Source organism: Eschrichtius robustus, chromosome 1 (assembly GCF_028021215.1).
Source record: "Eschrichtius robustus isolate mEscRob2 chromosome 1, mEscRob2.pri, whole genome shotgun sequence".
In the NCBI taxonomy this organism is placed as follows: Eukaryota; Metazoa; Chordata; class Mammalia; order Artiodactyla; family Eschrichtiidae; genus Eschrichtius; species Eschrichtius robustus.
The window spans coordinates 37,452,355-37,467,398 of NC_090824.1; the positions used below are offsets into that span (position 1 = coordinate 37,452,355).

Consider the following 15,044-nt stretch of genomic DNA (forward strand, 5'->3'; position numbering starts at 1 on the left):
CTGGCCTTTGCTTTAAGGTAAAACAAGTTATTCCTTCCCTAGTCCTTCAGTTTTGAAGGGATTAGGTTTTCAATATATTCTACTCATTTCAATGTAACAAGCCACAAGGGTCTGGGTTAGCAGGGAGGTAACACAACTGTTTGAGTAGAAATCCTGGTTGCCTCATGTGCTGACTATGTAACCATGGGCAAGTTACTTAACTTCAGTGCCTCAGTTTCCTCATCTGTAAAATGGGATAATGGTATCTACCTTTCAGAATTATAGTCAAGATTAAGTGAAATTGTACATAAAAAGCACATTGTTAAGAATACAGCTGGTAGCCAATATATTTGCTATTATTTCAACTCCTTATTTTGCCAATTGCTCCTTCCAAAGAGACCACTGAAATTTCACCTGCTGTTTTTTTCTCTTTCCCACCAAGGAACTGGCTGAAGACAGGCAGTTAGAGAGGAGGGAGGAAAGCAAGCAGCATATTAAACTCTGAAGTGTTAGAACCAAAGCACAAATGAGTAAGAATGAATCATCACTCTAGTCCTCAGGAAGCAGAATCTAGATCCTGCTCCTGAATGATCTAAGAACAGGTATGATGTCCTCATACTCTTGATTAGTGCCAGGTGCCCAAGAAGACTTTGGCGATAAAGACAATGACGACAAAGACATACCAGACACAATTTACCCAACAGAAATGATGACAATCTTATGTCCTGGAACATTCATTCATTTCAACAAATATCTGACGCATTGTTCTAAGCACTGGAAATAAGATAGTCAAAGACATTGTTCTCATGGAAGAAAGACCTCTCACGATTAGATCTAAGCGAGGGAATCCCCTTCCATTAAAAAAACATGTTACTTAGTCTCAAAGTCTTCTTAGGGAAAGACAATGATAATAACCACTCAATAAATACTGGCTCCCACGTGCTGGTCCCAGGCCAAATGCGAGACATGTGTCATTCATCCCCACAGCAGCCTCTGATGTAATCAGTGCTGTGAGACACATTTTGCAGATTTAGAAACTGAGGCTTAGAAAGGTTAAATCACTACAAGTTTCCATGGTAAGTGGAAGTCAGGTAAAGTCAGGACTGGCTCAAAGTCTGTGCTCTTAATCCTTGCTTGGGTTACCATCATGGATTTCCATAGATTTTTTTTTTTTCCCCCAACTGGCAGTAGACAGAAGTTGAATTCAGCCCAGCTTATGCTGCCAGCCAAATCACCCTAATATTTATCTTCGACAGACCCTCCCTTCTAAAAAAACTGTGAAAGACTCAAACTTTATTTAGGAGGACAAGTCTTCAGTTGAGATTTAAGCTCTTCTAAGACTTAGCCCCAACCTACCGTTCTAAAAGCTTCATCTCCTGCACTTGAGCCAATGGAGCTTCTTATAATTTCCTGAACAGTTCCTATTCTGCACTACCCTGTACCTTTTTGCTCACAGCATATGTTTCTCCCCCTTCTGCCACCAGTAGAGCTGGAATCCCAACCCCTTATTCAGGACCATCTGGGAACACTGCTCTTCTATCAGGCTCCTCCCAATCCCCACCCCAACTCTAGGAAGATGAGATTTGAGCTCTCAGACCACTTGGCTTTACACCTGCCCGCACGTCTGCTTCCATTAATGTAACTGACTCATCTTACTTCCTGGTCTGTAATTCTCATAGCACTTAGCCTGGTGCATCTGCTGATTGAACTAGGTTCATTTATGGTTTACAGTAAACAATGAGGTAAAGGAAATGCCAAATTATTAAGAGTATTTTATTTTCAGTACTCCCCGGTTCTTCGTTTACTTTGCAGGATTCTCCTGTATAGTCCACGTTATATACGTGTTCAAAATTTCCAAGCACTCTGTTATGTAAAAGACTCGCTCGGCCAGTGGAAACAAAGCTGCATGAACGGCCCCAAAGCCAAGTGACTGCTCTCTGTGTGCCAGGTTACAACTGAAAAATACTTTGGTCGGGGTCTGTCTTTGGGCAGAGAATTTGAAGACGGAAGACATTTAAAAGTCTGAATGGCACTGTCATCGTTATTTTGTGAGGGGAGATGAAATGATCAGCCTTGTTTCTGACAAGCACTGGATAGCCTTGATTTATAGTCACAGCTGTGCCTCCTTAGTCCACACCTTAGGACCAGATGCCCACTGGGGACCTGGCACACCCGGCAAGCCTGCAGAGAAGCCCTGCCTTGACTGAGTGTGCCCAGCCCCCGTGGTGGTGGTGTTGGGGGCATGGGGGGCAGTTGGGGACCTCCAGAAGCAGCACCTAGAAATCAGGCCTATTCCCTGACCTACCTGCACTTGTCACATACAAGCAGGAGCAGGCAGGCATGATTTCATCTGGGGGACACGCAAGCCCTAAGGCAGTGTGAGAATTGCTAAATAACACCTCCTCAAGGACCAACTCTTATTTAAACCTAGTCTAAGTCATGTGAAGTTTTAAGCTAAAGAAAAAAAAATTGAAGTGAGGTATACTAAAATATAATCTTCCTATAATGTTGAAATAAGAATTTCCATTTTTACCAAGCTTTGCCTTTATCTGTAAGTTTATAAAACTGCTGGGTTACCTTAGAGGAAGATGGGGCTCAGTTTCTAGATCTGTGAAGTAACCACTGTACCTAGGGAGTAGGAATCCATTTTTAGGCCATTTCTTACCTTGATCCAATGACATCAAAAAGATGTTGCCAACGGTCATTAATTTTGTTGAGCTTGTCATCGATCTCAGCTGCTCTTGTCTTGTTGCTGGCATTGATCAACCGGTCGCCCATTTGTTTTAACTGTAACTTGTTTTCACTAAACAAATTTATTTCTTCCATGCAGTCCTGGCATAGGGCACCAAAACACAAAGCCGGAATCACTACCGAAAATTCACTTCTTTGCCAGCTACAAACACACAGTTGTGCCTCTTGAAATTTCTTAAAAAATAAAAACACTTCTCACACCTGTTAATGCAACTCTTGCGGAGAGCAGCTAAAAAGTCAAACAACGCCCATTCAGCGCATGTGTGATATATAAGGGGGTAGTTACTTTCTTAATTCAAAAGCCCTGGTTTCCCTCACAGAGTTCTTCTAACCTAAGCTACTTGGGAGTGGAGAACTACTGAGTCTAACTAAATTAGCCTGATATATCAGCAAGAGTTTTCCTGAGGGCTAACTGAGCGGCATTGGGGGTACCCGTGGCCAGAAGGCTCTTTCTTCCTTTCCCTGTAGGAATCAGTGACCTTTTCACAATTACGAGCCCCACTGCTGTTGGCCTTTCTCCTTTGGCCTGGGGAGCTCCTTAACAACACAACTAGAGAAACCATAACTCACCTGGGATGTGAACTGAAGCTTAAGGGGACACGAGCCCCTTGTCTGGCCAGACTTCCTAACCAAGAGAAAGCAACCCCCCTCAGTACACAGCACCATGCCCACCTTTCCCATCTCATTGGAAACGGGCCTACGACATGATACAGCTCTGAGCCTAGGAGTGAGGAAGGCAGAGAATACCGTGGTGGTCATAACCGTACCCATCTGGGGACTCCTGCTTACCTTCTGAAGCTTTTCAATCATTTCTTCAATACTAATATCTGCTGTCTGGAGAACTTTGTTTTCCATCTGCACCAGCCATGCACACAACTCTTTATTTTTTTCATTGAACACAATCCACGAATTGAGTCTGTCTTCTATCTCCTGTTTGCGTATAGCCACCTGGAAATGAAAATGCATTTGGCAGCTGAGTATAGGCAGGAAGGAAGGAAGGAGTTTCTCTTCCCTTCTCCCCATCAAAAGGACAATGAATTTCATTCATCTTAATCAGAGGTCCTATAGACTTAAATTATTATGTTTTTGCCTTTTGAAGACCTAGGGTTTAATTTTAACAGAAGTTCCTTACACCTTTGATAAATGCCATAAAAAGCAACAACAACGACAGTAACAACAGAAGACTGTACCTGAAGTGTAACTGACCAAAAGGGTTCAGTATTATCCAATATATATCTATTATTACTGAGGTATATTAAAAGTTAGAAACGTGAAGGTTAGATGAGTGCATTTTAAGCATCACCCAAATTTCTTCTGTTCCTTATTCTTTCAGTATACATTTATTTACTGCTTGCTACATGCTAACTTATAACTTTATGACCCCAATCCTTCCTTTTTTAAAAATGATCAAGTCCTTATTCTTACTTAAGGCCAACGTCCTGCCTATTTAATTTAAAAACTACCATCTTGATCACAAATCTAACATTTGTAATGCAAATGGATCATGAAAATTAAAGTCATTTAAATGTCTTACTGGTAATTTCAAAAACAAAGCAAAATAAAATAAAACAATACGCATCACTCATTTAATCCACCTTCCCAATATGCACTATGGCTTTGGATGGAAACCATGGAAATGGAATCAAATACTGGTCTGCAGTGAGCAGGGTGATCCCCAAATACCCAATGCTCCGTTACGCATAAGCTAACATCAGCAAAGGCTCTTCCTCCTTACACGGTTCAACTTTATTACTTAAATAAATACAAATTTAAAGAATGCAAATCAGCCTCTCCAAATGTACAAAAGTATTCCCAGGTCTCAGAAATCTTTAGAATTTTAGAGATAAAAGGGGTAGCTAAGAGTTCTTTTGGTTAACTTTTAACGTCCCACTTTATAAATGGGGAAACCAAGGTTGAACTCCTGGAGATTTTTTTGCTATGTACAAAAAACAAAACAAAAACAACCCTCTGCTCTTTTCAGAGTGAGGCAAAAATATCTAATGCTTGTACATCCACCCACCAGATGTGTTAAGAAGGCTCAAAAAACTATTCCTAAAACACCAAGTTTTGTGTTTCTGTTTTTCAGAGCATCTATTTATCTCAGCTTTTTAAAAGCCTGGCATTTTGCACAGCATCATTCTGATTGGCTTCATAATGGTAACAATTAGGAACATCTGGGTTCCAGTCTGCTTTTTCCTTAACTTTTAGAATACCTTTCACATAGTCTAAATATTTTCTTTTATATAAAATTTGAATAAAAATTCTAAAAGGACGTTTAAAATTATGGGTATATGGTGAATATTAAATACTAAAACAAAGAAGGAAAACATTTTAATTTTATTAAAATGCATTCAAAACTGTGAATTTCAACTTTTAAGTACATCTCTTCTTAATTCACAAAAATGAGATTAAGGACTTTACTTTTCTTAGAATTAAATTGTTCTTAAAACAAAGATCTATTTGAACCCTTTAATTCATCTTGATCCTGTCACCTTAACCACAATCCAGTTCTTAAATCAGTAGAAGTGATCTGCTGAGATACTAAGTGTAGCAGCTGATCATTTCTTTCAGAGAGTTTTCAAAGCCAGCTACTTGAAATAAACACTGGATTGCATGCGAATGCAGAGTTCTCAGATATAATGACCCCAAGCCTGGCACTAAGTACATCTCCCACTGTTTGTTGGGCCCAGAACACATACTGCAGAGATACTGCTCTTAAGGCCAGCCGAGACCTCTTTGCTGAAGTCCTGATTCTAAGACAACGACTGGTACTTGTCGTCCATACAAGACAGAGGGCAGAGTGCGCGCAGCTGCTCAAGATGGCAATCCTCCCCTCCCCCACCACTTAAGGTGATTTTTAAAAAAGCTCATTAAAAGTGTGCAAAGTTCCAGCATTGAGCGCTGGAGAAACAAAGGGTCAAATCTGTTAAACAATGTTGCTGCCTTCTAAAGGAGCAGCGGCTGGCCTGGGCTCCAATTGAAAAGGGCCTCCCGGTTCAATGAAATTAAGCTTCTTTCTACTTTGTCTGGCCTTCCGAGACATTTCAATAAACTTCAGAACAGCCGTGCCCTGCAGTTAACTGACTTACTCTTAAGCAGAGGTCCTCCCATTGTCTGTGCAAATGCTCTATTTGCTCTTTCAAAACCATTACGTCCTCCACAAGAATGTGCTGGGTTAGGTCGGTCTTCATAGTGTGAAGTTCTTTCAAGTTCTGAGTCCAGTTAGCCAAAGACTTCTCTAGTTCCTGCATTTAATCACAAGAAAGAAAGAGAAAGAAAGAAAGAAAAAAAAAAACCTCTTCAACTCAAGCTGCTGTTGTTTCCAAACCTGTAGGCTAATACTTTGATTGGACTCTGGGGGAGGGGAGGCCAGGAAAGGGGGCGGGACCTTCTGAATGAGAAACAGCCCAGGGCCAGCGTCTGCAGCTGTGGTTGGCCAATTCCTCACCACCTATTTTCTCAAAAGAAAACTCTTTTCTACCTTTATTTTCACTTCCTCAGGTATTTCAGACTTTTATACACTTAGTTCTATGTTAAACTCAAGTAGGTCTTTACCTTTATTTTGATGAAAGTATTTTTGGAGTCTAGCAACAATCTCTCACATACACACTCACTTTTAATCCTGAAACTGTGTTACAGAACGTTGTATAAAATGTAATTTCCCATTTTTTAAAACACCTTAAGAAATGCATTGTTGCTATGTGGCAATCATATTAACAGCTTCTGTTCAAAGGGAATTCTTCTGGTTAACTTTCAAAAAGAATGAATATAAGTGAAGAAAAAAAAATGTTCCCTAATAATTGCCAGAGATGGGTTAGCAGAAAATATCCTCTGGCCCTGGAAACACTTATTTTTTAAAAAATTAAGTATTGGTCAAATTAAAACATTTTTGAATTCCAGGACTTAATCAAGATAATCACTTTCACAAGAGAGAAGGTAAAATGAAACAGCCCAAACACTCAAGAGATCTCCAGATTTTTATTGTGCTTCCAATTCTTTCTATTTTGGCACATTTTAAGGATCTCTATTCATACCTGTCTATTGAAATCTGAAAGAAGAGAGTATTTCATTTACAACAGAAATCAGTGTGATTTCTGATTAATCAGTTAACTCCGATTGCTTTTCAGAGTTCTAAAAGCTACATTGGCATGATTTCATAACTTGCCAACAAGGATTTACATTTAATAAGATGGTTTGGAGGATTCTTTTTAAAGGTTGCATGGAGATTCAGAAATAGCACCTTTATCAGAGGAGAAACCATCACTTTAAATTTTTGTTTCCTACTTTTAGCCTCATGATTCTAGTAAAGAGGATGAGAGCAGATTCTGTAGTGGAACACTTTTACCAGCTTCATAACATAAAGGGGGCAAGTCACACGCAGAGGCTGACCACTCACTGACTCTACAGACCAGAAGGCTGCTGAACTTCATACAGCGTTTCCTGCTCAGAAGTGTGGGCTCAGATGCCTGCACAGAGGGAGGCGTCTGTAAGTTATCTGCCGCTGGGTTTAAATCCATTTTGGTTTGGATACTTGGTTTCCTCCCACAATTGAAAGGATAATTAACAGGTGTAGAACTTTCGAATATGGACGTTTTATGATTCTTAATAAATACTGCCAACTTGTGTCCTCAAAGGAATGACTATATTTTTCCACATCCTGTTTGGTGTCGAGTTTTATGTATTTGGGGGGCAAGTTTAATATGTGTAATGACTCCTAGTTATTGTTTAAATTTGTTGTTCTTTAGTTACTAGCCTGAAATGCTACCCAGTCCTTCACCCTGATGCTTCCCCAGATATATTTAGTTAATTCCTACCGACACTTTCAGATCTCAGACCAGGTAATTCCGCAGAGGAGTCTTCTCTGAGTCATTGGATGAGACTGGGACCCTTGTTTTTTGCTCTCACAGCCCCCTGTCCTTTTCCCCTCTAACACTCACCATGCTTACAGTTATTCACACATATATATATGCACGCATACAGTGGGACTCTGGTTAACATCTGTCTCTCCAGTAGCCTAGACTATCGGCTCCCCACTGGCTGGGGCCATGACAACATTGCTCACCAATGCATCGCCCACCAATGCATTGCCCACCAAGCACTTACCAAGAGGCCTGGTGTATAGTAAGTCCTCAAATATCAAAATGTATGATTGAAAGGAAAGAATTTGGCAGTATGTATCAAGTGCTTTAATATGTTCATAAATATTCAGTGAAAAAGCAAGGAATGAAACAATATATGGAGTGAGGTCTACTGTGGAAGTCTATTAAGGCTGACGTTCACTTATTTCTATAAACATTTCAAAAACTGTGCTTCTGTTTTTAAATTAAAATACTCCAGATTTGCTACCAAACTAATTGCAAAAGAGAACATGTCAGTCAGATAAGTTTCCCTTTCTTAATTTAACTAGATAAATTTTCTACATTGCAAAAGTACCTGTAAAATTCCAACTGTCCATATGACACGTGATTTAAAACTTGACTACATAAAGTGGTGTGTTGCACAGGCTTTGACTGGACTCTAACACAGCACAACAGCATTTAAGTCTTTGCCTGTGGACTCAGTTACTATTGGGATTGTCAAGTCCCATTTCTCTACACTACCATTTGGGTAAAAAGAGGATCAAAAAATGAATGTGTATATATATAAATATTGGTCTGCATATGCATAGAATATCTTTGGAAGAATACACAACAAATTGGTAACGCGGCTTCCGTGGAGAGAAACTGATGGGAGAAAAATTTTTCATGTGTACCTTTTGAATTCTGAACCATGTGACCATATTACTTATTCAAAAATTATTTTATGAAGAGGTATAAACCTCCTGTTATAAAATAGATAAGCCATGGGGATGTAACATACAGCATAAGGAATATGGTCAATAATATTGTAATAACTTTCTATGGGGACAGACGGTTACTAGACTTATCGTGGTGATCATTTCATAATGTATGCAAATGTCAAATCACTATGTAGTACACCTGAAACTAGCATAATAGTGTATATCAACTATATTTCAGTAAACAATTATTTAAGAAAATAAAACTGTTCTAAGGGCTCAATCATTTGACAAGTTTTATGAACATAGATGCCCACTATAGCGATAGCAGTTTTCATAATACTGAAAGTTAGTATATAAAACATATAAAGGAATCACACACGCATTTCTTTATAAACATATAAAGAAATCATATATGTGCAGACACATATAAACATGTAAAGCAATTTTTCCATGCATCAACTTGGCTGTGATGGGAATGTAATTTCCTAAGGAGGAAAGTAAAGGTCACACTGGTCGAATGGTTAGGTATCTACCCAAGTGACTGAGGGATGTTAAACACTGTTCTAGACAGGCTTCAGGTTACTTGGGATCTTTTTGGAATAGGGTCACAGGTTGAATGAACTCAATGCTCTTGGCCTATCTCCCCAGTTCTTTCCACTGAGAAATAGAATGCTGAGGCTATGGAAGTTGAAAAGATCCCAGTGGAAACTGAGATGTGTCCTACTTGGGAAAAATTATGCCTCCTCATGGGTTTATGGTTCACATTCTGCACAGGTTTCTGGACTTGATGGAAGGAAACTCTATGTGTCAACTCAGAGAAGGACTCCAAATCCTCTCATCTGTTACTGAAGTCTAGATCAGTAGACTGATCTAGTAAACTTTGAAAATCAGGGACAGACAGGAACCTTCTTAACCTAATAAAGGCATCTACTAACACATCACCACCAAAAATCGCACTTCATGGTGAAATGATAGAATCATTCTCTTTAAAATCAGGACTGACACATAGGGGCCAGTTATCAATGCTTTTAACAACACTGCTCTGGAGGTACTGACCAGTGTAGACAGAACAGAACAAAAGTATAAGAATTAAAAGGAAGAGACAAAAAAAGTCATTATTCACCAATGGTGATTGTGTTCACAGACCCCCAAAAGAATAGACAAGACAATTTATCGAAATTAACAAGAGTTTAGCAAGATGGTTGAATATAATATCAATGCACAAAAATTAGTTACATTTCTAGACATCAGTAATAAACAGAAAGTATAATTAGAAAAAGGCAGTATTTTCAATAGCTTCAAAAATAATACACCAAGAAATAAATCTAACAAAAGAGGTACAATACTACATAAAGTTATAAAACACTAAACATGAATAAAAGGAGAAATATGCCATATTAAGAAACAGGAGTACTCAATGTCAAAAAGATGTTAATTTCCTCCAAATTAGTCTATAAATTCAACACAATTCCATTAAAACTCTTATCAGGATTTCTTATAGTTTGACAAACTGCTTCTAAAGCTGTGGGAGATCAAAGAACCAAGGATATCCACACTCGAGTGGGAGAATGAGGGATGGGTACCTCACACCTGAAATGAAGATCTGTTCTAATAAAACACAGTATGCAGGATAATTTGGTATAAAAGCTGAGATAAGCAGACCAATGGAATAGAGCAGGGAACCAAGAATCAAACCATGCATAATCGGAAACCTGATATTGGACACTGGACTAATCAGTAAACAGGCACCTGGATAATGGTCATCCGTATGAATAAAACAAAAATCGGCTCTTTACTTCAAAACATATGCAAAAATCAATTCTTCACTGAATAAAGGTATAAACGTAAAAGGCAAAATTTGAAAATTTTCAGAAGGAAACGTAGGAGTATATCTTTATGACTTACATATAGAGTAATGGTGCTGCTTATATAAAGTTTAAAAACAAAAGTAGTACTTCTACATTCCACTGAGATCTACATACACATGTAGTAAAATGATAAAGAAATGCATAAGAATGATAGGACACCAAATTCAGGGATGTGGATTCCTCTGGGGAGGGGAAGTACATTAGAGATCATACAGGGCGTTTGAACTGTATTTGTAATGTTTTATTTTTCTGCTGGCTGATGGTTTCATGGTAGTTGTCATATTATTTGTTGTTAGAATTTTTTTGCACATTAGAAATTTTTACAATGAAGAAAAAAGGTTCAGGAAGGAGGACACTAATTTCCAGCACAGCTTGAAGTATGAGACTACTCAATTCTTCCTAATTTTTTTCAATTTGACCCCTGAAGTCACTGAAGGAAGAAAAAAAATTTTTTTTAAACCTTATTCCATTAGGCTATTGATGTCTTTCCAACATCAAACCTGCAGAAAGGGAAGAGATGTAGGGAGTTCCTGACCTCGGAATTTAACTGGTCCACATTCCTATCAGTAAGTTTGCCTTGTCTTCTGCTAAGTCTTAACATACCCAGGAATTTTTGCTAGTGTGGTATCCATTAGGCAGAATATAGTTTGGAAGGTATTACAAAAACTGTTATATTTGAGCAAAACCCCCAACCTATTGTCGTCTAAAAAATGAATTCTTCAGTCATACTTTACTCTCATTTCAAAGACAAGGCCATTTGATAAGGGAACAACTTTCAATGTAATCTCAGAGGCCACATCTTAAATTACAGAGGAGAAACAGAAAGAGGACCTGAAGGAGAAAACCCCCAAAATCCTAAGAAGATGATCTGCAAAATCTTCCTCATCTTCACACATGGATCTCAAAAAGCATTGATTCTAATTGCTTTAGCGACCAGGAAGGTGTATTAGAGAGAAGATAGGCAAAATATTTTCCAACTGGACAACGAAGACTTAGTTTCACACAGACATCGAAAGGCAAACAAACACTTCAGTGTCTCAGAAAACAGCTGAGTGATTATCTTGAACACTACTTCAGATTTCAATACCTTAATCAGCTCTTTTTCTCGATGGAGCTCCTCATGAAGTTCTGGAAGAGGGTCTTTACTTTGTGCCTTTAAAACTTGCAACCTGTTTCTCAACTCCTTGATTTTCTTTTCACACTGGTCCCAGGTCTGTTTGAAAACAGTATTAAAATTGATAAGTACTTTGTTGTTTAAGAATGAATTGTAGGAATAGGATAATTAATTTAATCCATGTAATTGTTCTATTAAATGTGTTTTTTGTAAATCACGCAGAAACCCAGCTCCTTGTCTTGAGCAGACTGTGGTCTAAAAGAGCATATGGGACAGCAGGATGGTTTTACGCCTCTCTGCAGCTTTACGTGTGGCTCACTCATCTCAACCACTGGGTTGCTTTTGGCTTCGAAATATTTCTTCCTCCCTCCCCACATCTCTGACCTAGCTAACTTATTTCTATTTTCGTTTTGGAAAAGTTCACATTTAAAAGCCTACTAGAAGGATTAATTTTTAGCATTTCCAGTCTTGGGTATATGCTCTAATAGCACTGAAAAGCAAAAGCACTCAACCACTTTTCTTGTCTTCTTTTCTAATGTCATCCCTCTGCCCTCTCCCTTCCCCCTTCTAGAAATAGCTTGGCTTTAGCGACCCTTTCACAGCCAAGTTTCACTCTCCATTTCTTACCACTGCTCTGATTGCCGCCTCCTGCTTGAAGCAGTTTATAGTTTACAAAGCTTATCAACTTCATTATCTCACTGTAATTATAATAAGCTTAGCAGACAGACGCAAGTGTTACTATCACATTTAAAATAGGAAAACTGAGGCTCAGAGAAAATCGACTGGTCCAAGGACATGCAGTTAGAAGTAGCTTAATCAAGAGTCAACCTAAGGCTACAGTTTCCCTGTGGATGCCTTTCTTTGATATCAGCTCTTTTCCTTAAACCTTATATTACTGAGCAAATAGTTGCCTGTATTTTCAAGTACAGAGGGTTTACTCCATTAAGATAAATTTCTATTCCTGATATTACTAAAATTCCTCCTCCTGAAGTTACTAAAAATAGACAAACACAGACTCAAACACTACTCTATTCCTCAGTACTACTGACACAAATATTCTTGGGTTGGTCCAATTGTACGCTAATACCTCACTTAAGGAGAGGCCACTTATCTCACAACATAAACTCTCTGGAACATAACCAAGGAGAAAGTGAAGGGAGAAACAAAACAAAACTATGAGTCCTTATCTCTTCCACCAAACCTTTACTTGCATTTACTACCTTGCTTTGCAAACACGGCAGGTGCTCAACAAATGTTTGCAAGTTAATGAATTTCACAGTGTACAGGCCAAATAAAATTCAGATACTTTATTCACAGGAGAGATGTTCAGGCCCTAACTCAGCATATATTTATTCTGTATTCAGAAAAACATCTCTGACAAGCTTGGTTATCTGGTTTTGGTACCCACACAACAGATTAAAGAGTGGGCTATAAGGAGTAAGTATACTCAGGGAAATAAAAAGTAAAAATAGACAGCTTAAAATTAAATAGAAAGAAAGACAAACAATAAAAACCACATAAGAACTCAAAAAGCGTAGCAGTGCAGGGGCAGGTTCAAAGCAGCTCAGAGTCCTTGAGAACAACTTGGGATATTTTAGCATAATAAAATATTAATGATTTTCCTAATAATCACTCAAAAGAAAGCATTTTGGTTCTTAAAGGTATAATCATAAATTATTTGGGAAATTCAGTTATACGGAAAAGTGTATTCTTTGAAGGCAGCAGAAAGATGAAGTATCACTGTGTTTATTTTCATATACCATACCCAAAGACAGACCATATGTGGAATGTTAGCTTTGGGTATTGAACGTCCATTGAACATGAATTAGTTTCCTGTTTCATAAAGGTAAATATAAAATAGTACCTCAAGTATTTAGATATTACCACTGAGCTTTTCCAATGTTGTATTATTATTTTACATCAAGTAACTACCATGATTTGTGGATTAGTAGGACTCAACGTCCCTTGGAAAACCCATAATATTGTGATTTCCTAAAATCATTCCCATCTTCATACAGCAAACAAAAATTCTATGTACTGTATTTGAATATCATGAACAGAAAAGTAAATGGTGAGTTTACCTCTGCAATGCTCTGGAACTGTTTAATCATCTCTCCTAGTTGGAGTTTTGTGTCCTTCCAGTTGTCCTGAAGTTGACTGATTCTCTTGTCAATTGACTCTTTAGTTTCCAGGTGAGTTGTGTTCAGTAACTTTCCCCCAGCTTCCAAGGTTAGTGCATAGGTTGTCTGCCACCTCTGGAAATGGACTTCTTTATTCTTAAAAAAAAAAAAAAGAAAAGTAATTTGCTTAAACCTCTGATGTGATCAAAATGTGACTCTCTGCATGCATTTGTGTGTATTTCCTTCAGAGCTTCTCTTAAATGTTAAACTAGGTATAAATTAGACAAATCTGGTTAGAACACACACACACACACACACACACACATACAAACTCATTCACATCAAAGGCTAATATTTTTATTGAGTAGACAGCATACTACCAAATGATGTGTTCTTAAAATAATTTCCAAGGGTTGGTAAGAGATAAGATTTTAGTATAATGATTAGAAGCATAGAGAAATTAAAAATACACTTCACAGAATAAAAGTCTACAAGATAAATGAATCCAAGAGTATTAAGAAAATGACTGGAGTATTAGATCCGATATTAAGAGCAAATACCCATTACCATTAGGGTATAAAGAGTCAGCCTGCTCCTAACCCACAAGGTAAGAATGTGCACATTATGCTAAACAAATTTAAAAGGAGAGAACAAACAAAAAAGGTAAAAATACAAAAATAGACACTTAAGCACATAAATATACACATCAGTGTTTATACTAAAGCAATAGCTTTAAAAAATTCCATTTGGATATCACATAGGCTTTTCTTTAAAAGGGACTGAAACTAGGTATTTATAATACAAAAATGAAGTAAAAACTTTATATTTCCAAAAGCATTTGGTTTCAGGAGAAAAAATTAAATAGCTTTTATTTCTGTTGCATATATGATTTCCTTTATTTTCAAATTTCTCAAGGGAGACATAATATGGGCATTTTCCAAAATGGAAGCTGATATTAAAAAAAAATCAACAGAGCATTGATTTATAAAGATATTTCTGAGAATACTGAGGATAACCCAAATGCAAAGGAGAAACACACACAAGAAAAACTGCAATTCAAGGAACACACCGCCCCTCCACACTTGTCCTTCTAATATGCAGTACTGCTCAACACAGCCACTGTGATACATGTCTGTTAGCCACTTCAAACTGAACTCATCAATAGACCTGGTTCTTGTCCAGTCTCCCCTGACTTGGTCAACAGCACACTATTCACCAAGATGCTCAACCCCAAACCTACAGTCATCTGGATTTAGATTTTTATTTACCTGCCACATCCAAACCATAAGCAAGTCTTGTAAACCCTACCTACAAACATAGTCTTTTTATCTTCACTGTGATCACCCTTGTCTTATCCATCCTAAAAACTACCCAAGACCATTGAAATAGCCTAACGAGTTATGGCAGACTGTATTTTTCACAAAGTGGCCACA

The 15,044-nt window shown here is 37.9% G+C and overlaps 1 protein-coding gene across 4 annotated transcripts in view; it reads right to left on the bottom strand.

Moving 5' to 3' along the window:
- The window catches only part of SYNE2 (spectrin repeat containing nuclear envelope protein 2), a 273,887-nt gene that overhangs the window by 33,114 nt on the left and 225,729 nt on the right, over nt 1-15,044 (bottom strand). For all 4 annotated transcript variants that reach the window (XM_068544299.1, XM_068544308.1, XM_068544289.1 and 1 more), the window contains 5 exons: nt 13,573-13,767; nt 11,465-11,590; nt 5,820-5,975; nt 3,520-3,678; nt 2,645-2,811 (listed from right to left, as the gene is read on the bottom strand). In XM_068544299.1, the coding sequence (XP_068400400.1) occupies nt 2,645-2,811; nt 3,520-3,678; nt 5,820-5,975; nt 11,465-11,590; nt 13,573-13,767 (803 nt within the window). The remainder of the gene's footprint in view (nt 1-2,644; nt 2,812-3,519; nt 3,679-5,819; nt 5,976-11,464; nt 11,591-13,572; nt 13,768-15,044) is intronic.